We start from the raw sequence: 24,159 nt of genomic DNA on the forward strand, positions 1-24,159 counted from the left end.
AGAAAGATCCCAAAAGATGGGCCACAATCTGGCCAATCAAAGCCCACGGCACGGACTACCAGCTGGGCTTATGGGGACTAGATTTTTTGGGGTCGACCAATCAAGCCTCCGATCTCCTGATTCTCGCCACACCTCACTTCCCTCCTCTGCATACCCTAAAGCTGTGCAACTCTGGAACTTAATGAAACCAACAAGCTAGCTCTGTTAGTGCCCAGAGACAGTAGAAGTGGAGCAGCCGCTAGCTAACTAATGGAGTAGTATTCCCTGCTGAGAGCTGGGAGTGGAGGAACCTCATTTAGCAGTAGCCTGGAGACCTCACTTTTACCGACCAGTAAAACAGAAAGGGGGAGATGGAGGAGAGTCTGATTGGTTATTGAGTTGTTGAGAGGGGATATGATTGAAGGTGAGATACTGTATATTGTGAGATACTCAGCGCTCATGGTATGTCAGATAGGACACATTTTGCCCCAGGGAACCATTCAATAGCAGATAACAGCTTCCTCAAAATCACCAAGAATACACACATTTAATAATCAATAGGGACCGATTACGGAATTCAATGCACAAATAGTGACATATAGCGCATACAACATTAAACACATGAATGCCCTTTCCAGAAAGGTTAACTTATGAATATTGCAAACACATTACAAATCAATTAGAAGGCTTGACATTTCTGCTCTCACCTGAGCCATCAGCGCTGACATAGAGCTCAGCAGAATGCTTCAGAGACTGGAACAATGACTCATAATTCTCAAAGAAATGTTGCTTTTCCACAAATGTCTAGAGGAGACAGGAGACATGGGTGAAATTTAATAAGATGTTAATGAAAGATCCCTTGATGTGATGTCAAAACCTGAAGGAAACCCTATTCGAGAAGACACCGTGTCCCCAGACATTTTACTTATCAAAGATATCTACATTTTTTTCAGAGCTCAATTTATGGCCTACATTGTATGGCAGGGTAATATGGATAATGAATATCAAACTATGCCATTTTGATTCATATACTGTAGCACATAGACTAATCTTAAATCGTAATACACAAAATGACAGTGTGTGTAAAACTCAAATAAAGATCAAGTAATAGAGTTGTCCACAGAGAGAATGTTTGTCTAGGGCATTCTAAAACAAAATCTAAATCTAGAAATAATTAATATTTTTCCTGATTTCCTATAGGCCTACCTGCATGGGAACGCAGACAATGAATGTGAGGCATTTTCAGGTTAACTAGCCTCGTAATTCAACATCCAATTTATACAGAGTGATAATGTATACGGTACGGCTGAGCTTACAACATAGTTTTGGAGCATCACTTCAACGGACTCCCGTCGGCCATATTTGATGATCCAAGACTTGAGTTTGGACTCTGCCTGGATGAGAAAAGCCTGCATGTGGTGCTGTTTCTCCAGGAATTCCATCTTGGCCAGGTGGGCATTGGAAGAGGTGGACACATAGTTCATCCTAAAAGAGAGTCCACATGGGACATATTGCTATGATTTATATGTTCTTTTACTTCCTATGAATTGCCAATGTGAATTAGCACCACAGTAAAATCCTGTGTTCATTTAAACCTGAAATGGACCCACTCTCAGACTTAAATGAACACAGTATGTTGTTGCTAATGTTGAAATTCCCAGATTAGTTCCAGGTTCTTAAACATATACATTTCAACATACACATAAACAAGACACTTGGAATTATACTGTGAGAGTTGTGTGGGATTCTTTGGGGTAATTTTTTATATAGTTTTGCTTATATAGTTTGGCTGTAAATCTTGAACCCCTATTTTCTTCAATTCATCACATATTTTCTTCGTTTTCGGATTCTTCATTCACTATGAAGGACACATTCTCCTTGAATTCAAGGCTTAACATGGTTAGTAATTGATAGAAAAACATCATGTTGAGGGTGAAGTATTCCATTAAACTAAAATAACCAATCTGTTCAAAAAGTAAATAAAAAAACTACTACCTCTCTGCCATGTCCTGGAGCTGGTCAGGGGGAACGGATATCCCATCAATGCTTCTGTCCCGATGGATCCTCTGAAAGACCTGCTTGTGGCTCTCCAGGCTTTTCAACACATCCTGCACAACATGTACGTATAGTATATGAGAAACACACATTCACATGCACACACACACAGACATAGACAAGCAATTGAACACAAACATTTTGTGTTCTTCTGTTTTCTATTTTCTGCTCGCAACGCAGGTGTGCAACCAAGTATAATTTAAGCATACAGTAACAAACAAATCTTATGTTTTCAAATCTTATGTTTCCCTCCATGCTAACCTTGTGCTGCTCCAGGGTCCTGTGGACAGTGTTGGCTGTCTCATCGGGTGCCTGTTGAACTGTGATCTCTTGACGCAGCGCCCCCTCAGCCTGGTGCAGCCACAGTCCCACCGTGCCCAGAGGAGAAGGCAGGGACCTGTCCAACAGCAGGTGCCAGTCCAGGAGCTAAGAGGAATACGGGTACAACAGTTAATCGAAATAAAAAATAATTATATAGTGAAAATAGCCGATCTACAAGCTCACAAGGCGTCACATCGTTACGCCTTCTGAGCTTGTAGATCTGCTATTTTTGATTATTCGATTAATAAAAAGAGTTACAGATAGAATAATCGCTAAGAAATATAATGGATAGTTGCAGCCCTAGAGAGGAGGACAACAGGATAGATCTCGAAGTGAAAATGGTGGTAGCTCAAAGACAAAAAATATGCTTATTTTTCTCATTTGTATGATACAGAATCAGACTTATTTTGTTCTACCTCAGTTTCTATTGTCTATTGTAATGTCTATCTAGGTGCATCACAATACATTGCTATGGAAAAGACAACTTACTACTGTACATGCCAAAATGAAAATGTGACAATGTGACGCTAGAGCGGATTCAATTCATGTCCCAATTAATTCAGTTGAATTCTCAATAGGAGGGACATACGCAGCTGTTCTAATTGACCTACCGTGACATCAAACTTGCATAATATCCTGCATATTACATGCAGGTCAGGATACTAGCTCTTCTTGGTCCACATAAATTAACCAGTCACAGTTATTTTCTGACCGTGTATTTTGGAATAGAAAACAACCTCTCTCAGTCATAATTTACCAGTAGCTGTGGTTTAATTGGCAACTTGGCCATGAGGCTAACAGGTGATTGTGCTTACTGTAAAGCCTGATTTATACTTATACTGATATAGAAAATAGCCCCAATACAAGCTCACAACGCATTGCAATGTGACATGTTGCGAGCTTGTAGCTCTTCTGTTTTCGGTGCGCGACACCGGAGCACAACAAAGTATAGCACCAGTACACCACCATTACTCTCACCCTATTGGAGACTCTTTCCAAAGCCTGTTTGACCAGCGCCTGATCTACAGTCAGAATTCCGTCCCTCTGCGTGGACTGCAATGCTGCTTCCACCTGCTTCCTCCTCATTTCCAGCTGGACACGCAGACTCTTGAAGAGCTAAAGACAGAGAAAAATACACCAAAACAAAAAAAGTGGGGAAATCTATAATGATGCACAACTCGCTATGCCATGAAAATAAAAAGCCATAAAACATTCAAGGAACAGCCTGCACAAATCATAAGAAGTGTCAGTTCAATGAAATCCTCTCCACTAGTCAGTAGACTCAGTACTACCACATCGTATTGCAGACTAATTACACATTCACTGTCAGAAACTGTTGCTAATTGTTCTTAAATCCTCTCCCGGCTTTGGCTTTACATTCCCTGACTTCACAGAACAATGTACAAAGGAAATGTGGGATATCCCTCATCATGCTGCCAAATATGGAACATATCCTGAGGCTAGGTGGAATAAACCTGATTGGTTGAAATATGGCAGCGTAATGCCACTGATCAGACTGATCATTTTATTGTCTGTGTATCTGCCCAGACGCACATGTTGCATCTGTGGTGCTTTCATGTGTGTATAGTGTGTGTGTGTGTGTGTGTGTGTGTGTGTGTGTGTGTGTGTGTGTGTGTGTGTGTGTGTGTGTGTGTGTGTGTGTGTGTGTGTGTGTGTGTGTGTGTGTGTGTGTGTGTGTGTGTGTGTGCGCGTGTGTGCATGAGATTTTCAGTGCCATGTTAGAACTGTTCTTGAATGTGCACAGACTTTGAACTCCTCTTGGAGTTCCTTCTCTCGTTCTCTCGGGCAAACGAAAACACAGACACAAATACGCCCACACACATACTGTACATAAACAATGACACACCACGGCAATGCACACGCACAAGCTTGCGCATACGCACGTGCACACACAAACCTGGTATTGCTGACTGAGATTGCCCTCAATCTCCTGGGCTTGTGCGGCATCTCTCTCCAGCTGGTCAAGCCACATCTTCAGCTCCCTGAGGCTCTTGCGCTGCTCTCTCTGGGAGGCCGGGAGGGGCAAAGGAGTGGAGGAGAGTGGACAACACAATGAAGACAAAGGGATGGAATGCAAGAAACAGGAGTGACATAAAGACAAAGGAGAGGAGAAGCAGAAAAACGGGAGGATGGAGAGGCAAAGTGATTAGAAAACTCAAAGTGCAGGCGGAGGGAGATGTTTGAGGGCCGGCGGATGAAAGGATGGAGGGGGGTTAGAGGTATAAAGAGAGGGCACAGTGTGTACTGTTAAACATGTGTACTATTAATCAACCGTAACCCCCCACCAAGACATAATCTCAAAACCAACTGCTGCTAAAAGCACTCATTTTTAACAGAGAACCATGTTAAAGACCCCCTACTAAATTCTCATTGGATTTTTAAATAGCCATGACAATAATCCCATCCCACTCAAAAGCTGATTAGAAAGCCTATTTAATTCTAAAGCTATTCAGTTCCAGTTTTCTTTTCTTTTTTATTGATTCGCTTTGGCCCCTTTAGGCAGCCCAGCCTCAAATTCTATTCTTTGTTTGGGTTTCCGCCGTGAAGATGGAGTTTCCTATTTCCAAGGGGAAGCATTCTATTATCTACCAAACCACACTCCCCCTGAACATGTACAGTTCATTTTATTTATCTATGCTTCCATTGTCCTTTATATTATTACTTTTAAATATATATATATTTGGTCATTTTTATGTTTCAAAAACAAAAGACAAACAAAACAAAACAAAATACAGGCTCTAATTGACATTTGCAAGGGTGAGAGTGAGACAAAAGCATTATTTAAACATTACAAATCTCAGTGGGTTAGTAAGACGAATGTCAGGAGCAAGCTATCTGACACCAACACCACAACTACAACAACTATAAACAGCAAGGAACATCACAGCCTGACACAGAAGCGAGAACGGTTAGCGTGGCTTCACAGTGTGTCAGAGCTCCTGACACCGCAACCTTAACAAACAACCCACCTCTGTTCACAAGCCTTCCATCAAACACGTTGCACCAATGTGCACTGCTACGCCAGGGGGCCCTCATTGTCATGCTAATGGAGAAATGGGAGCCACAGTTCTTGGTGGTAATGGTAATAAATGGTAATATATCACATCATATTATACAGGACTTCCTCTTGTTATCATCACTGGTGAAACCCCAGGGCAGTAACATCACCTCAGGTGAGATAAAGTGACAGTATTAACAAATGGGTCCCTATTCTACATGAAAACAACGTTAACCTTACCCACACAATGTACAGTAGGTACCAATACTGTAATTCAATAATATAGCCATAGCAAATAAACCCTGATGTAATTTATATGGTAAGTGTGCAGGTGTGCAAGGGAGAACCTAAAGCCTGATTTTAGTTGCGTGCCATCTCGCACACCAAAAATAGCAGATCTACATGCCCACAATGCGTTGTGCTGGGAGGGACACGTTGTGAGCTTGTAGATCTGCAATTTCTGACACACGAAACACCCGCTCACAAGTATAATGGGCTTTAATGATATTCAGCTGCAAAGTTTGATGGAAAGCTTGCCCAAGGGACCTTAATTTACTATACAACCTACCTCCAACATTTCCTCAATATCTCGAGGAGCAAGACCGAACTGTAGGACAGAGGCAGCAACAACAACCACAGGAGAACAATCATCACACAACAACCACGAGAGACCAGAGAGAGACAGACAAGGAAATATGCCTATAACATACACTCCGTCGTACGATGGTGTCGTGCATAGAAATAGCGAATCTACAAGCTTTTTATGTTGGCTATTTTTGGCACACGCCACCGTCATATACAACAAAGTATAAATTAGGCTATACACCAAGAGAAAGATGCGCAAAAAGGAAGCAATCAAGAACAGGAAACATACGACCAAACCTGGGCCAACATTTAGACACTGGAACTCATTCCTAGTATTTGTTTAAATTTGCTTGCTGTACCAGATGGGTGGAGTTTACCACATTAGTAAAATTTAGATAAAAGTCAGATCATCTAGGGACAATGAATGTAACTATGTGGTAAACCCCACATGTGTGCCACCGGATATATATATATATATATATATATATATATATATGTATACTATATATATATATATATATATATATATATATATATATATATATATATATATATATATATATATATATATATATATATATATATATATATATATATATATATATATATATACACACACACACTGTATATATATATATATATATATATATATATATATATATATATATATATATATATACACACGCACAAACACACATGTCTCAGCCATGTATCAATTTGCATATAGTATTGGACCCAGGACTGGACGCTACACTTTAATATAAACTAATGGGGAAGGGGAGAGGTGTTATGGGTAAAGTTAGACACACTGTAGATCAAAATGTGATTTGAGACTAATCAGGAGAGGAAGACGGATCATGCACACTAGGTGAACGATGAGGGGATGCAACTGTGATGAAGAAAAAAATGGCATATATCTACAATGAAAAATCCTGAGTGTTCATTTGACTCGGAAGGTGTAAAAATGGACCAGTAAGGGTGTTAAAGCTGCAATCCATAACTTTCATGTCCTACCTGGGATTTGAACCGGGGCCCCGTGCATAAGCGTCAACGTTCTTTCTTTTTTTTTTTACTATAACGCATAGCTCATTTAGGAAGGCAAAACATTTCCCTTTTAATTTAATGCACTATCTCTTCTCAACCAGTACGTCCTATCCAACCACAAAATCTAAATATCTTTTAACAGATTAGTTTAAAAACCTATACTTAGTTGATTCCCAAGGGCTCTATACTAAACCCATCCTCTTTTAGCACTACATTAAATATCTTCGAAACACATTCAGCGTAAATGCTCGATCTACAAGCTGAGCTTGTAGAACGGCTATTTTCGCTCCCCAGAACAGTGATGCTAGGGTTCAAGTGGTTAAAATAATGTTTTATCCACACAGAAAGGTTATAGCTTTAAATGAACACGGCTTTAAATCAGGATTTTTGCTCTGTAGAACGAAAGAGTGTGACAGCCAGGCCAGGTTACCTCTTCCTCTGGCAGACCCTCTGAGTCGCTGTGATGGCGGTCAGGGTGACACTTCAGAAACTGCGCTACGTAGGTCATGATGGATTTCTCATCAGGCTTGTCTACATCTACATCTGAGGAGGCAAACACAGTAATGCCATTAGCCACAATAACACTGGTAAATGTTACACCTAGGTCGGCCATTTTTGCTATTCATCGTATTACAAAGTATGATGAAGTATTATAGGGCTTAAGTGGTTAAAACAACAGCTCGGACGTCATCATTAGAGCTCATGTGAACGTAGTCAGCAGACAAGGAAGGAGCTCAAATCTAAACTTGTGCTACTTGGTGATTTGCATTCCTGTGGCCATTGACATGAAACTAACAGAGCTGTTTGATTGACATCAGAGAGGGCTAGCCCGTTATATGATCGAACTTCGGCTCTTCAGCACAAGTTTGGTATGGAGGTTCAGCGGTGCTGACTCGCATGGCATAATGATCCTTCATTATCCCGATGTCAAGCTTGATTTGTCAGGGCTCATTCTGAAGGGCAAGCGTGAAGGGGCACAGATGGCATTTGGCAGTTTGATTCATGAGCAAATTTGATATTAACCGCTGTATTTCTGTACTTTTGAAAAGCCATTTGTATAGGAATATAAGGTAGCTGTTGAATATGATTTCATGTAATACACATTTATTACATATAAATTATTACACAAAAAAGTTCAGTTGTGTGAATTTTTCTTTGAAGATTTCTGTGGCATTTGGCTTTTATTATTATCAAACCAACTGCAATTATAGAGTAGCCTGTATACAGGTCAGGTGAGAAGCATGCCGTCTTGAAAATGAAGCCAATGAGTCGATTAAAACGTTGCAGATCTCATTAATGGCCTAGAAGGTCGCTATTTCCACTCCTGCTGGTTGCAGAAGGATTAACACTCCATTCAAGTGAATGTTTATTTGGCCAGACTTTACTTTATTACTGTAGTAAACATTTTCATAAATACTTTGTTTATCGCTATTTTAAAGCGATAGTGTGTAAATTATGGTCCCATTAATTTTTACATTGATGATAAAGTAGGGTATGCTTCTACTGGTTCTACCGAGTGAAGACCCGCCCTTGCTGCCCTTCCAGCCAATAGCATTTCCGGTTGCTTTGGTGAATTGGTGGATTTGAATTAGCTGAAAAACAGACAAAACGGGTCTGTAGAAACCAATGGGTGACGTCACTGTTCCCCCTGTGTCCATTTCGATATTCTTCGTACAATGAATTATATAGGGCTTAAGTGGCTAATGCATGTTTAGACAGGCCCATTGCAAGGAAAATGTCTCATGATCATATCAGCCTAACTATTATTTTCAATTATTTAATCACAGTGGGAAAATATAGAAATGTTGATTACCTTCTGGGTCAAGAAGTTGCGGAATGCCCAACTCAGTCTCAGCCAATGAGAAGGCCTCGTGTAGATTCTCTCGGTTTGCTCTCCGCCGTACACACTCCATATCTACTATGTTAGGTCGGAGGGCAAGGATAACTGCAAAGAATGCTACACCTGTCCGCCAACTAGGGCCAAAGTCCCTCACATCAATACCTAGACGCCTGGCATGATGGAGGGGACAGAAGACATAAGAACATCATTAGGGACGAGAAAGAGCATAATAGAATAATAGATTTTAATAATCACATGCTATACTGGTACAGGTGAACCAAGGAGTTAAAGGTCCTCTTTTACACACCGGGAGCATTTATTTTGTGTGGTAAATTCGCATTAATTTAAACTGCTTTTGTTCGAATATATTTTCTTTTGTTGCATTTAGCAAGATGTTTGCTGTGCACTGCCAAACTTAATTGGGTAAGACCGGTAACGCATGTGTGTCATTTTAAGATTTCTTTGGCTATTCAAAACAAACAAGCTTATAGTGAAAAATCGTGATTTTTTTTGCAAATCTTTGAATATATATATTTTTCAAAGTGAACATTTGTAACTAAAATCTTCTGTCCGCGGCCAAACGCATATCATTTTGGGGGTCCTTGATATGAAAAAGTTTGAGCACCACTGATATATATAGCAACAATTTTTTCAAAAAACTGTTAGGATTTAGAAGACATTTGTAGATGCGTTCCCGTATTGAATGAATGGGTTAAATAACGAGCGATGACATACTTGGTGGCTGTTTGCTGGACCCATCTGAGCAGAGCTTTCCTGGCCCCACCCTGTGCAGGTGCTAGGAGCTTCCTGTTGACAGGTGGGCTTGTGGCTTCAGTGCTGCTGGCAGAACTGTCCAGTGAGGAGGTGCTGCTGGACGGAGCGTGCAGTATCGTTAAGCTACTGGTCAGCTCCTCGATCTGTTGGACAGGAGAGATCCATAAAAGGTCAGACAGTCATAGCAGGAGTCTGTTCAGGACTGATTGAAGCCTTTAGACATGAGGGTGGAAGGATCGCACACAACAGAGCAATGTTATTTTCTTTAGGTGTCTTTTTAAGCCTTTAGATAAACGTTTTCAAGAAGTGTATGTTTGTCATTTTTAGAGGCGACAGTGTATTTGTAGAACTTTGCATATGTGTGAAATATGTTACTCGAAAATAGAAAATGTCTAACACATTCTATTAATACTTAATTCATTATGAATGCACACACGTTTACAGATAATGAGTCTTGAAAATATCACTCATCTGACATTCTGGTTCCCCCAATTTCAGCCCCGGGGAATAACAAAGACATTTTTGATAAAAACCCTAAACCTAAACCATAAAACCAGTCTAACAAAAGGGGCTTTACCTGAAAATAGAGTATGATGGTCCACATCAACCCAAGTACAATTGATGGTCGTCCGTCCACGATATCTGTAGAATTTATGTTGACTAGCTTGATCTGTATCAAAACACAATATACCAGCATTGGAGCACTTCATATCTGAAACCAAATAACTCCAGATATCGAGTCCGCTTGCAATTCATATAATCTCATATATATGGATTAATGCACACCATTTCCCTCAATCTGCTAATTCAATCTTGTACGTAATATGTTTTCACATAATTTACAATATGCGGTCATAATCCGCAATTCTGTCTCTGTCTGTACATCAAATCTCAATGTAAAAATACATTCATGGCAGTTATGAATATGTCCAATAAGATAGTGATACTAACCGGAGATCCTCTGTACGCAGACTGGAGTGTGAGACAGACAGACAGACAGACAGACAGACAGACAGACAGACAGACAGAGAGATGTTAGAAGTACTGTACTGTGCAGGTTTGATTGAAAGGAAATGCCTCATTGACTGTGGGATGGTAGATAAGAGTCTGTGGTGAGAGAACCTGAATGGGTGGTTGAGAGGTGAGATCTATCCCCTCTACACCGACACAGGGGATTATACCCAGCAGAGAGAGACACTTGCTTTGGCAATGTAAACGTATGTTTTCTCATGCCAATAAAGCTCCTTTGAATGGCTGGCAGACAGACAGACAGACAGACAGACAGACAGACAGACAGACAGACAGACAGACAGACAGACAGACAGACAGACAGACAGACACACACACACACACACACACACACACACAGGGACAGACAGAGACACAGAGATAGAGGAACAGAAATCGAGAGACAGGTATTACAGAAACAAAGGGATAAAGAAAGAGAGGGGGAGAGAGAGAGAGAGAGAGTGGTGGAGTTGGACGCTGCCAGATGTGGTTAGATAGTGGATATCTAACCTTATCATCACAGAGAGGAGTATATATTACAGAGGAGCTGAAGTGGCACAGCACCACAGGTCATAATAGGTATAAATCGCCACTCCATTATAAGGCGGAGGGCGGCAGATGAGGTTTCCATGGAGAATTGTGGGATATCTAGTTGATGAGAATGCCTGCAGTATATGGCTCCATATTAGAACACACAGTGGGTTATCATGGCAACCCATCACTGCTATGAGCAGTTGGAATGGTTAATATTAAATTGTTGTGTGTACACCGTGTGGAAGTGTGTACACACACACACACACACACACACACACACACACACACACACACACACACACACACACACACACACACACACACACACACACACACACACACACACACACACACACACACACACACACACACACACACACACACACACTCGAGCAAGCAAAGGAAAGCACATTGGAAAACCAACAGGCTCATCATTATTTCCTGTTATGATAGATATATGAGGTAGAAGCACTCACAGGCGTACGGCCCACATCTAACGTGGAATGTAAATATGGTCTAGACGTTTTGAATGATTTACACACAGACCACATTTACATAGAATGTTTCTGAACACACTGACAACTACATACATATACACACAGACACAGACACACACACACACACACACACGTGCAAGCACGCCCATGAACGCACCGAGTGCGCACGCCCACACACAGCTGGCGCAGCATGGCAAAACACAGCCCCATCGCCGTCTCATCTCCAGACTGCAGATTACCGCTTTAGGATTTACGGTTTTAACCCCTGTCACACTTGAGGAAGTCAAATCAATGTCCCCGCAGACGGCAGCTCGCACTTATGGATTTATTTATGTATATCCAAGGACATGCCGGCAGAAGCTCTGGGGATCTAATACTGATCTCACACACGGAGGGGGGGGGTGTTTGATACTAGTGTGGCCAACTCGTTTCGACTGGACGGGAGGGAGAAATACACTGGGTTTGGACATACGTCTGTCAGCGAGGCAGGGAAGAGGATCCCACCAGGCTACTTGGAACATGGCAACAAGGATGATGAGAGAGGATGGCATGGAGGAGATGAGACAGACAAAGAATTAAAGAGGGGTAGAGAAGTGAGGAGTTGAAATGACACAGGGGAGGGAAATAAAGCAATAAAGCAAATATGATGATGAACAGTATTTTCTACTGAAATGAACCCTTTTCCTTTTTCTTTCAAACAAACAAGTACATCAGGCAATATGTATAGATATGTATAAAAATGACAAAACATGATTTAATCGGTGGAAGTAAAGAGCTGAATTCTTGAGGTACTGAGACTGAGATTTGTTTTACTGAGACAAAAATACACAAATCACAGAAAAACAAAAACAAATGTGTTTTGAGGAGCGATTTCATTGATCCATTGCATGATTCGTGGATACACAGAGGAGACGGAGTACTGTGGCGCCAGGGGATGAAGTGAGGATAGAATAGCAAAGAAGGAGATTCATTCAACAAAGGGGGGTGAAAGGGGGGAAGAAAGATGAGAGAGAGAGAGGGGTCACAAAGGGTCAGTCAGTGTTTTGTGCCCACAAGGCAGTAGGAGAGCAGCCAGATGGGAAAGAGAAGGAAGAGGGGTAAACAGAGGATTGAACTCTTACCTTCCTGCCCTCCAGGAAGTTGAGCGCTGTACCAATGTTGGAGACGCAGTGGATCCTCCGTAGCTTCTTGCCCTGCTCACATGGCTGGAGGAAAACAGAATAATGATGGGTAGAGATGGAGAGCAAGAGAGAGAGAGAGAGAGAGAGAGAGAGAGAGAGAGAGAGAGAGAGAGAGAGAGAGATAGAGAGAGAGAAGAGAGTGGGAGTGAGAGTGAGAGAACACTGTTGTGCAAGCACTGTAGGAAAAACTGAAACTGATTTTGAAAAATTCACGTTTCTTTGTTACAGAAGGTAATAAACACTTTAAACCTGGTGTCCCTACTTTAGCAAATTTTTGAAAATGTTTCAAAATTGAAATATCTTTAAGATTTTCAAAAATAGCAATAATAGCAGTGATGTTAATAAACAGGAAAAACCAAACAATTTACTAAATTGTGAATCATAGACAAATACAGAGAATAGAAACAGAAAACCAAATGAAAAAACACCTCGAGACACAGAGATCAAACCAGAGATGTGCTTGCCCATAAGCAACTGGATCGATCAGACATAAGTAGACAGCTAAGACCTTGGGCAATATTGGTCTACAGGGATATGTGTAGTGTCTATGGATCTGTGGGTCTGTGTGTGTATGTATGTAAGTACGTACATGAGTACATACCGCATGTACGTGTGAACCACTATGATCTTTCCTTGTTAATCTGGCTGATTATAATAAAGGCCAAAACTATGTTTATTTCCATGTAATTAAGGCTCGTATTACATTCACGCTGTGATCTATGGTTCTTTTCTCCCGTTAATGTGTTAAGCAAATCTCAGCGGTGATCTTTACAATATAAACAGAGCCAATTGTGATTAATGAAATTGTTTTTAACCCATTAAAACCGGGAAAGCATCCGTGTCATTTTAGATTTTTGCATTGGCTATTAAAAAATAGCAGATATACAAGCTCGCAGAACGTCACTTGTACATCTGTTATTTTTGAACATTTTTGAAAAATCTTGATAGAACTACTGGTTTAGATTAAGGCATTTGTAGAATCGGCCTCAGGTCTTAATGGGTTAACTGTGATTCAGGCTCTGTGTTCATCAATTTGCATTCCACTGTTATTTGACCAAGGGGGCCTTGTCATATCAGATCAACAGGATCAAATGAAAGAGTTAGAACATAATCCAGCATGGAAAGGGTTTGGAACAGAGCTGGGAACAGCTCTGCAGCCAACATCACGTGCAGTGCAACCGGCCATGTGGGCTGTGAGTCTCACCAGCTTCTGTCCAGACAGAACCTCCAGTAGAGCCAGAAGCATCACCCCGTCTTGGATGTCCTCAAACAGGTCTGTCACCACCATGGGAGGGACACGCTATATGTGACAAAATAAACGTCACCAAAAAGAGATGTGAGATCTTTTGTAAAGACATACTTATTTTGACATCCTGGATTTGATTTGTGAATAAAATCATTGAAGAATGCAGTTTCACTTTTACACACAACAAAAACCTGCATCCTAGTGGGTTAAGAGTATGTCTGAGTATGAATATTCTATGGAAATAACAATACAATCGGAACTATGCACGAAAACGAATTTCACCCACTTTTTTACTTCTGTAAACCTGTGATGTGACAATAAAGCTGATTCTGATTCTATGCTCTATCAAACAGTTACATACTGTACAGTACATTTGCTGTTTACATGTGGTATGCGATAGATTCAAACAAATCTTTCCTGGAATGCAACAAATAACTGGGATTGTGGGTTTAACAGCTCTCGCAACGTGCACAAATATGAAACAATCACATGATTTCCCCTTTAGTTTTAATCTACACCAAAATTGTGCAATCGTTGCAATGCATACAAGCAAAACGGGGGAAAAAAGAAGAGCTTATGAAAGGAGAGCTTTCATAACAGTCAAATGATGATTTCAACATGAAACAGGGATAAAAGTAGGCCCTGGTATAAGAGTCGTTTATTAATGACAGACAGATTCAGCCCCAAGTAGAAGCCCACTGAGCTCTAAATGGGGTCTTCAAATCCCAAAATATGCTGATGATTCCAAAATGAATCCTTCTCATTGACTACCTCCCCTGCCCTGACACAGACTTCCAGACTGGTGAAAATCCACATATCTCTGTTTCGCCCTGACGCCACATCAAGGATTTCTCTTAAAGTACATTCACATGGCGCAGCTGAGGAGAGCTTTAGAGGGGGAAAGCGTTCTGACGAGCGAGCCATTCACAAGGAGATTAACAGCAAAAAGAAAGTGAGAAGAGGGAAGGGAGACATACTGTATGTGTGAGTTGAGTGCATGTGCATGTGCATGTGCATGTGCGTGTGCGTGTGTGTGTGTGTGTGTGTGTGTGTGAGTGAGAGAGAGATGAACAGCCCTTGACACCCAGTCTATATGAGAGAGGGATAATTGAGCAGAAAGACTGGCAGCAAGAAAAATGATAGAAGGCAGTGGGAGAAGGGACGCCAACCTCCCGTCTTTGGAAATTAATTATCAAATGCAGTAGCTCTCATCGCTAATTCCTCTTCTCATGTTGTTTCATGGCTTTGGATACTCAAATATTCAGACAGCACTTGACTGTGCCCCTATCATAAAGTGGCAGCACAAAAACACTTACATTTCAGAGGGATAAATTATGCCAAGAGCTAATTGAAGTGACATTCACCTGTTTGTTCATTATAATCCCAAACCTAATGGGGAAATCTTCGAACTAATCACAAAATAAGAAAGTAATATCAATTTCCTCTGTTCAGCCACATCCGCTAAAAAAATAAATAAATCAATGGCCTAATGAGCTAATTACAAGTGAGTGTCTGTGTCATAATTGACTGTGAACAGAGTCATAATTGACTGTGAACAGTGAGAGAGTGTCTGTCTGTTGTCTCATGTGCAGACTGACTGTGAGGATTCTTACAGAGAGAGTCTGTATGTCATTCCAAAATTAAACTTATCCACTTTGGGAAAATCACTCATGCATGAAGTTTACTGCATATTGCTTAGATACTATACTTTGCAATTCCAATTTGGGATTGATTGGATGTTGCGTTCATGATATGGCTTTTTTGTTGACATAAATAGGCCCCTCACACAAATTTTGGAAGCCAATTACAAAACATAACCTTCTTCTCTCAGCCTGTCGGCCTGGTAGAGATGAGTAGTGCACAGAAAGACCAAACTATTAGATAAAACTGAAGTCTGATATCAAGGATGTAATAAATACCCAAGAGAGAGAGAGAGAGAGAGAACAGATGTTTACAATGGTCGGTGGAGCATCACTTTCCTGGTGTTGTCATTTCCAGGAGCGCTTGCTTCGCTGACTATACAGTAACCGTTACTAGTAATAGTTCTTGGCCTGTGAAATACCTGAGAGATGATGAGACTCATACCAGCCACCAGACCCTCCATAATTAAGCTCCGACATTCTCAGAAAGGATTTGTCAGAATGCAAACCCTTTCCTTTCTCTTTCTTCCTTTCCCTCTCCCATGCAACTTAAAAGCTCTGTACCGGCTGAGCACACGAAATTCACAAAATTCTTGCGCGATCTTAATGATTAGGCTAAAGCTACACAAGCCTGCGCAAAAGCACCCTATTGATTGTAGTACACTTCCTCCTCTGATTTCAGAAAACAAAAGAAAAACTCACAAAATGTCATGACGTTCTGCTCTGTATGTAGGTTATGTCTATTGTCTATAACTGGTGAATTACTCTGGTGAACTCCCTGCAGTAATGAGAGTCATTAATCTTCTCTGTAAATTACCTGTTCTCATACTTCCTGCCTCATATAAACCTTTGTCAGAGCTCATAAGACTTCTTTTGTTATACCTGTGGAGTGTGGAATAGAAAAGTAAGGGGGAAGGGAGAGGTAGTGAGCGGAAGCCCATGTGGGGGTGCAGTGTGGGTATAGGAAAGCCTTCTCATCGTGTCTTATCACACCTAGGTAATACTAACGATTAATCACATACCTTTAGGCGATAAATTAATGACCTCCGATACCAGGAACGGTCTAATCATCTGCACAGCCAAGGGCATATTCTAACCCTGTGAGAGCTAAGCTAAACCAACTGTTAAAGCTTATACCTGCCTCCTGCCCTGGTACCTTCTTAATAACTCTCTCTCTCTCTCTCTCTCTCTCTCTCTCTCTCTCTCTCTCTCTCTCTCTCTCTCCTCCTGTCTTTCTTTCTTTCTCTCTCTCTTTGTCTGTCTCTCTCTCTCTGTACCGTTTTTGGATTATGTGTGCCTTTTTAATGAATACTTACCTAGTATGGGCTGTCTGAGGGCACAGAAACATATGTGCTTACTGCCTATACGAAGCAATGTAACCAAATATAGCACCTTCTGATCATTGCATAAACCCTGACACTCAAAATACAAACTATTTACATAGTGTTGCTGTCAAAGTAAAAACAAAACAAAACTGTCAAGTTCTACTTGGGCATCCATTCTCTCCTCCCTGCCTACCTGTCCTCTGTGTGTCACTCTACATCCTGCTCCACCACCACACAGTCGGACACCTCTTCCACGGCCCCAACTAACACTTGTTTCTTGCTTAATTTTTCGGTATAAATTGACAGCATGTGTTCTCCATTACTCTTCAATTGTGTGACAGGAAGTTATAACTTATTCACTCTAATCACCCAACATGCAGGCCTTATTTTTTGTAAAAACACAAAGTTCAATGTACATAGTATTTTGCATGCCATGATTTACTCAACAAACTGTGCCAATGTGAATGGGAAAAGTACACAACCAATAGAGAACAAAACTGGAATGTCAAAGTGGAATGAGAATTGCATGTACAGTTCATTATGACTTATCTGGAATGTACATTATGAAAATTGTGTTTAATGTTTTGGATTCTGTGTGAACACAATGAGAAGTTAAGTAGTGTATTGGTCAAATGAATCAGAATCAGAATCATCTTTATTGTCACATCACAGGTTTACATAAGTAAAAAAGTGCCTTGATGGCAAAGGTGGGAAATAACAAGTTACATTTACTCAGTTACATTTACAGTACTTCAGTACTTTTCTGAATAAAGTGTTCTTGTAACAGTAGTTATAATGCTCTGTACTGTACTTGAGTATTCTTTTCACTAGATACTTTATTAATCTTACTCAGGTAATTATTTGGATAACTACTTTTACTTCTACTTGAGTCATTATAAGTTTAAAGTAAATTTATTTTACTTGAGTGCAGCTTTTGGCTACTCTACCCACCTCGGTTTAATGTTGTGGGGTTTTGAGGCACTGTTAAGTGAATGGGGACAGAGTTTCAAGAAATGCATCCATGCATTTGAAGAAAAACTGTAACACTGAGGATTTTGCTGTGTAGAGCACTATAGCCTGACATGTATGATTTGTCTTCCACAGAAAGTTCTAGATTCTAGAATACATGCAGATTGTTAGAATGGATTCTCTGCAGCTTCTGAAATGATCCCCTACCCCCCAACATCACAAAGCTGTCCTTGCATTTTCTGAGCCGCCATGGCGACCAAGAGATTTTTGGAAGTCAAATATTGGCCAATCAGTGTCGCTACGGCAACGTCAGGTTTCAGGTGAAAGGGTAAGTAAGCTGATGATGACTAAAATTGACAGAACAGCAGCAAATGTAATCATCTAGACAGGCAGAGAGGAGTAAAATAAGAATAACAAGGCAGACATACATCTCTCTGCTAATAGAACCACAATCTATTGATTAGGTGAGTGAGCGTGAGCGAGTGAGTGAGTCAATCAATCAATCAATCAATCAATCACATTTAAAATAAATTGCCCGGTCCTTTACATAACCAATTCATGCTCACCACTTGGGCCATGTTTTCTTGCTGCAGGCAACATTAAAGAAACTCTCCTTTGAAAGAGCATTGCTTGGAATTGCCTGGTATATTCTGTGATAAAGAGTCAGACCACAGGACCAGCAGAGCCTCTTAAACCCTCTACACTTTCCCCCACTTGACTTTGTCCCTGCATTTGAAATGTATACGCAAGTAGCAGTTGTAGCAAGAGCTACAACTGCTTAATATTCATTCAGTTGCATGAACATGATGTAATAAATAAACAATGAATTGTTTACCTTAAATGTTATTAAACATTCAAGGCATTTAAACATTTGGCTACATGCAATTTGCATCTGTAAAGGCCCTAAAATGTGATATTTTTAATGTTATTTCAAGGTTTATTCCCTACAGGCTTCTTTTCAGATGAATTTTCTGCTCCATGTCACCACAGTACAAGGCCATCACCACTGTCATAATCAAATTGGAAACCTTGAGAGGGGCGTCTCGGATTGAAATAGCACTTAATTACCTTGTGCCGTGCCACAGTTGCCTTGTCCACTCATTCCTGACACACTACTCAAGCAGTAATGGGTTAAATTGAGGCACCTAATGCAGTATAATACCATAATTACATGCACATGATGGCTCGTGGCACATGGCTACACCAACTGTAATTGTTTAGGCTTAGCTACAGGTACATTGTTAGCCCCCTGCTTTTCAAGAGAGGCAAATGAAGGGCAGACATACTCTAGAAGTGCTTATCCTGAACAATCTAAATGAAAAAGAAAACTGCCAAACTGAGGTGGAGAAGTTAATATGAAATCATAAAGGTTACAGCAGACTCAAATTATTTGCTGTACTATAGCTTGCAGGGGAAAGACATAGAATGTGTTGATACTGTAACGTGTCCCAGAGATAATTAGAGTAAGACAAAATCCTTGCCACTGGCTATAAGAGATTGAATGAATAAAAACAACAAAAGAAGCTGTGCAGGTAAGCATAGCAGCACGTGTGGTTTTGGCTGGCACAGTTATACCTCTTACTCATATTTTCCCAGTGAGTTTTTGGAAAAGGAGCCATGAATCATCATGGTGGAAGCATAATGGTTGTAAGAGGATGAGGAGGTGCAGAGGAAGAAGATACATTATGAGCAGTAAAAAATGAAATAGCGATGTTGCTGTAATAGCAACAGTAAGCAGCAGAACTCCCTTACCTTTGCCAAGTGGGAATTGATCCATTTTGTGAACGTCCTTTTCTGTACCGCCTCTTGCTCATCTGTACATCAGAAAGAAAAGTTTTGTGATCATCTACATGCAATATATTGCAATGCAATAATTACAGAAAAAAATCCATCCTTTCACTTTCAATCTAAACTGATTCCGATAATTAACTGCTAATTGAGTTTGTGTTTCATAATGGCGGGTGATTCTTGTTAACTTTTGACAGTATTATTTGATAAACAAGCCAAAATAGGCCATGCCACACTCTGGCATACAGTACTGACCAATGAGAAGTGATCTGACATTTAGACGGCATTTTCACCAACGAAACCTGTCTTCTCGTCAACTGAAAAGCCAATACCCTTATGAAAGAATGCCCTCTCCAGGACAGAAAGGGCACATGGCAGCAGTTCCTTCAATAAGATAAGGACGTCCCTTTGGCCACCTTTCCATGTTCAATTGAGGGTTTCATTAGCCTAGCAGCCACAGTTCAAGTATGCAATTTGTTGCTGCATTATTGTTCAGTGTAATGGTCATGTCACATAAAAAGCACCTCTCCAGCATGTGCATTTATTCAACTATAGTGAAGGGCGACTCTTGTTGTGGCCTCCAGCGATAACCCCTAAATTACCTACGACTCAATCAATAGCATAGATATCTACTGACAATGTCCCCTAAAAGGACACTTTGCTTAAATGAGTCCAGGGACATAAATCAGGTTCTGAGTGGTTCATAGCACATGCACAAAAATACACAAAGCATCCATCCAAACACACATGTGCACAAACACACACATACTCACCCACAGACACACACAAACACACATGCACACACACCTGTACACATGCACAAGAGACCTGTAATTATCATCTTGTGGGGACGTCAAAAGCGTGAAATCCTTCATTTAAAATGCCATTTCCATCCATTCTGTTTTGCCATTTCTACCCCTAGCCCCAACCCCAACCCCAACCCAAACCCCACATCCCTATCCCTAACCCTAAACCTAACCCCTAAATGCTTAATCCTAAGCCTGACCACAATCTGAATCAGATTAAAAAATCCTTCTTGCCATGGAAATTACCCTTTCACTCAAGGGGACCTGAAACATTTCCCCACAAGGTCAAATTTGACAGGTATTACTATCCTTGTGGGGATTTTGGGTACCCACAAGGATACTATTAGCCCTCACACACACACACACGGACACACGCGCACGCATGCACACACGAACGCAGACACAATTTTATTGTTTCAGCTAGCCTTTGTAGCAAACCAATCCATTTACAAAGTAATCCATCCACAGTGCTGGACACCCTCACTTCATAATACAGCGATAGCCGCTGCAAACCCCACTCATCTCCCGTTGGTATTGCAGCGACCGCTGCAGCCTAGTGTATGTTCTTTCTCCGAAATTGACAAACAGAAATGAATAAACCCATTGTAGCCAAGTCACATCTCTAAAACAACTTCCATCACTCCTCCTGGCATTCCGTCATCACAGTAATGCATGCTGGTGGAGCAAGCAGCATGTTGCAACTGCGACTCCTACAACGGCTACATCTGTGATCCTGTTCCCAACCTGTCCCATAAATGCAAAGAACATAGTGGTCCTATGTCATGCCAGGAAAACACACACACACACACACACACACACACACACACACACACACACACACACACACACACACACACACACACACACACACACACACACACACACACACACACACACACACACACACACACACACACACACACTTCCTGCCCTGCCAAAAGCTCTCATCACGTATCGTAGCCGGCACACGTGACAGTGTTTTGTTTTTTCCCCCGGCCTGGCTGCGGCACAGAGCAATATCCTTGAGATAAGCATGTTATCAACGAGGAGGACGCCTGCACACGGCTTCCCACTCCCTTAATGAAACACGCTGACTATTTGATTACACAAGTCGGTTAGTGTGTCACAGATTGCTATGGGCAGACGTGAGTGGTCAGGGATGTGAATGCTGTATGTATGTGTGTGTGTGTGTGTGTGTGTGTGTGTGTGTGTGTGTGTGTGTGTGTGTGTGTGTGTGTGTGTGTGTGTGTGTGTGTGTGTGTGTGTGTGTGTGTGTGTGTGTGTGTGTGTGTGTGTGTGTGTGTGTGTGTGTCGGGTTGGTAGCTGTGATGATGTGTGTGCGTTCATACATAATGCAGACACATATTCACACACAGTCATACGTGCCACCGAGCAGGTCCCCCATTTTATAAATTAATCGTTTGATTGGGTCCGAGAATAATCAAATATTGATGGGGAGGAATATTGGAGGAGAATGAGACAGATTTGGCCCGCTTATTGGAGCCTGAGTGTGTGTGTGCATGTGTGTGTGAGGCAGAACATGTCTGCATGTGTGTGGTGCCAGCTTTCAATCTCTGGGACGAGGTGACTTTCAAGTGCACTTGCTCTGTCACACACACACACACACACACACACACACACACACACACACACACACACACACACACACACACACACACACACACACACACACACACACACACGCATCAACTCCCACTTTCGATAACACAAATCACCCTCCTCAGCACCCCAAGCCTCAAAGCAGCATTTTAACACATGATTAGCCCTGGTAGTCACCATCATCAGTCTCATCCGCTGTCCCCCAGTTACCGCACACTAACCCCTTACTGTGCAGACGACCTTAATGAAATATAACCACAAACACTGTTGCCCTGCGCTGCATCTGCTGACTGTACATAGGAAAATACAAAACTCCAAAAGTGTAAAAATAGACTGTGTATTTTGGCTGTGTATCTGGTCTAACTGGGGCAGTGACAGACACACATGTACTGTAGGCGGACAGCATTAGATTTGATTTCACAGAACCAACTACTAAGAATCTCTACTGCAGCTACCAGGCTGTTATCTATTACAGTGTTTCAACATCTTTGTCAGTCTGTTTCCCTGTGCATTAAAACCACAAGGGATTTTTATGCAAAACACATGCATTTCACAGAAAACCAGTCAACAGTGTATAATTAACTCTAATATGATCTAATCAGACAGTGCAACAGATAGACAAACAGATGGTCGGTCAGGCGAATAGTGTGAAATACAGATGACTATACAGACGGGCTGACAGCCAGCCAGAACCACAGCCAAGACAGACAGATAAGGGATCAAATATTGGAGCAGACAGTCCTCCTATTGTGCCGAGACACATGCAGAGTGCTGGTGCTTGTCTGCGGATTCACCTGCTGTGGGCTCAGCACAGAACGACCTCCATATGCCCCCCCTCCCAAGGTGGAAACACCCCCCCCCCCTTCCCTTGAATCCTTCTTTCCTACAACTCCTAACTTAACACACACTCACACACATTGCTCCCTAAGGAGCTGTCCTGCATGGAGAGCTAAATAGTGGAGGGGAGAAGAAATCAAATGCTGCAAAATGCACACACACCCATGCACACAAACATGCATGCACGTGTGTGCACTGTGCATGCACACACACACAGGCATGTATACAGTACATACTGCAGTGCCATGCTAACACATACACACAGCAGCATGTCCTCACACATTTAAGATACCACACACATACACACACACACACACACACACACACACACACACACACACACACACACACACACACACACACACACACACACACACACACACACACACACACACACACACACACACACACACACACACACACACACACACACACACACACACTTGTGTTAGCTTTTTTCGCTTGCTCTCTCTCTGTTTTTTGGCTGGGACACACACATACTGTACATACAAACACACACAAGCACACACTGCCCCACTTACCACGGAGGTAGCGAGAGAACCCAGCCACTAGGTTGAGGGACGTGTTCTTCTTTTTCGGGGATGCTTCGCCCCCTGAGCGTCGAGCCATCCTGTAACCCACACTGCACCTGGACCCCCCCCTGTCTTCATGGGGGCGTGGGGAGTACATCCACGGCAACCTACCCGGAGAGGGTACACTTGCCCTTGTCCTTGCCCTTGCTGCCTCTCCCTTTTTGGGGGGAAAGCGGGGAGGTCTTTAAAGAGCCCCCCCCAGGAGGCTGAATCTCCTGAGATGATGACAGCAGTGAAACTGTTGCTCCCTGCCAAAAGCAGCGAGAAAGGAAGGAGGCAAGGAAGGTGCAGCTCACCTCCTCTCCTCGGTCCTCCCAGTATTCACTGTCTTCCAGGTCCTGCTGCCCTCTGTCCTGTCCTGCAGTTAACGTAATGTACTGGGAGTCTGACTGTTCCTGCCTCCTAAGCAGCTTGACAGTGTGCTGGTGGGAGTGTACACGAAGAGTGATGCAAAGAGTGTGTGTGTGTGTGTGTGAGTGTGTGAGTGAGTGTGAGAGT

The 24,159-nt window shown here is 41.8% G+C and overlaps 1 protein-coding gene across 1 annotated transcript in view; it reads right to left on the reverse strand.

Annotated features, from left to right (window-relative positions):
* The window catches only part of syne1a (spectrin repeat containing, nuclear envelope 1a), a gene marked incomplete at its 5' end in the record, with an annotated part of 159,284 nt that extends 135,526 nt beyond the window's left edge, over positions 1–23,758 (reverse strand). Inside the window, 15 exon segments of the mRNA XM_084082326.1 lie at positions 687–783; positions 1,296–1,464; positions 1,975–2,087; positions 2,296–2,460; positions 3,334–3,471; positions 4,274–4,381; positions 7,434–7,546; positions 8,817–9,013; positions 9,579–9,760; positions 10,195–10,287; positions 10,569–10,589; positions 12,778–12,861; positions 14,042–14,137; positions 19,770–19,831; positions 23,611–23,758. Coding sequence (XP_083938452.1) covers positions 687–783; positions 1,296–1,464; positions 1,975–2,087; positions 2,296–2,460; positions 3,334–3,471; positions 4,274–4,381; positions 7,434–7,546; positions 8,817–9,013; positions 9,579–9,760; positions 10,195–10,287; positions 10,569–10,589; positions 12,778–12,861; positions 14,042–14,137; positions 19,770–19,831; positions 23,611–23,758 — 1,786 coding nt within the window.
* Between the last annotated feature and the right edge of the window lie 401 nt (positions 23,759–24,159).

Source organism: Gymnoscopelus microlampas (genome assembly GCF_963454915.1).
Source record: "Gymnoscopelus microlampas genome assembly, chromosome: 16".
NCBI lineage: Eukaryota > Metazoa > Chordata > Actinopteri > Myctophiformes > Myctophidae > Gymnoscopelus > Gymnoscopelus microlampas.